Source organism: Plasmopara halstedii (assembly GCF_900000015.1).
Source record: "Plasmopara halstedii genome assembly, contig: Scaffold_580, whole genome shotgun sequence".
In the NCBI taxonomy this organism is placed as follows: domain Eukaryota; phylum Oomycota; class Peronosporomycetes; order Peronosporales; family Peronosporaceae; genus Plasmopara; species Plasmopara halstedii.
The window spans coordinates 1-425 of NW_020187499.1; the positions used below are offsets into that span (position 1 = coordinate 1).

Sequence of the window (425 nt, forward strand, 5' to 3'; positions counted from 1 at the left end):
TGCGATGAGACTTGCTGTATCGCCTCAGTGCTCAAAGTTTAAGCAGATGTTCCAATCAAAGTCTTTTGCAACAAATTTGTCTGAAGTACTCGTAGTTAGCTGGATCCAAAGCTCTCAGATGTAAGCCTATGTCTGGGCTGATAATGAAGGGTTTGTGATGATGATGATGAAGGTCAGGTATATTGTGTTACCTGTGGATGAACGACGATATCCTTTCTCGTGGCTACACTACGTTATTACGCGTTTCGACTAGGAGGTAGCCGGCGTTCAGCTGCCAAAGGCGGCTCGCCGGCTTGGTTTGGAAGAAGGCCCGAGTTCTAGATTCTCTAGAATGGTGCTCCATCCAAGACAACTGAGACCTGCAACTGAACTCTTGGAGCCAGTATTGTAGGTCTTGGTTGAGGTGTTCCGCAATGACCTCCCAG

The 425-nt window shown here is 47.5% G+C and overlaps 1 protein-coding gene across 1 annotated transcript; it reads left to right on the plus strand.

Moving 5' to 3' along the window:
* Positions 1–160: 160 nt before the first annotated feature.
* PHALS_12003 (uncharacterized protein) lies at positions 161–391 on the plus strand (the record flags this gene model as incomplete). The annotated part of the gene is made up of 2 exons (XM_024727460.1): positions 161–172; positions 254–391. The coding sequence occupies 2 exons, from the start codon at positions 161–163 to the stop codon at positions 389–391; spliced, it is 150 nt and encodes a 49-aa protein (XP_024578035.1).
* Between the last annotated feature and the right edge of the window lie 34 nt (positions 392–425).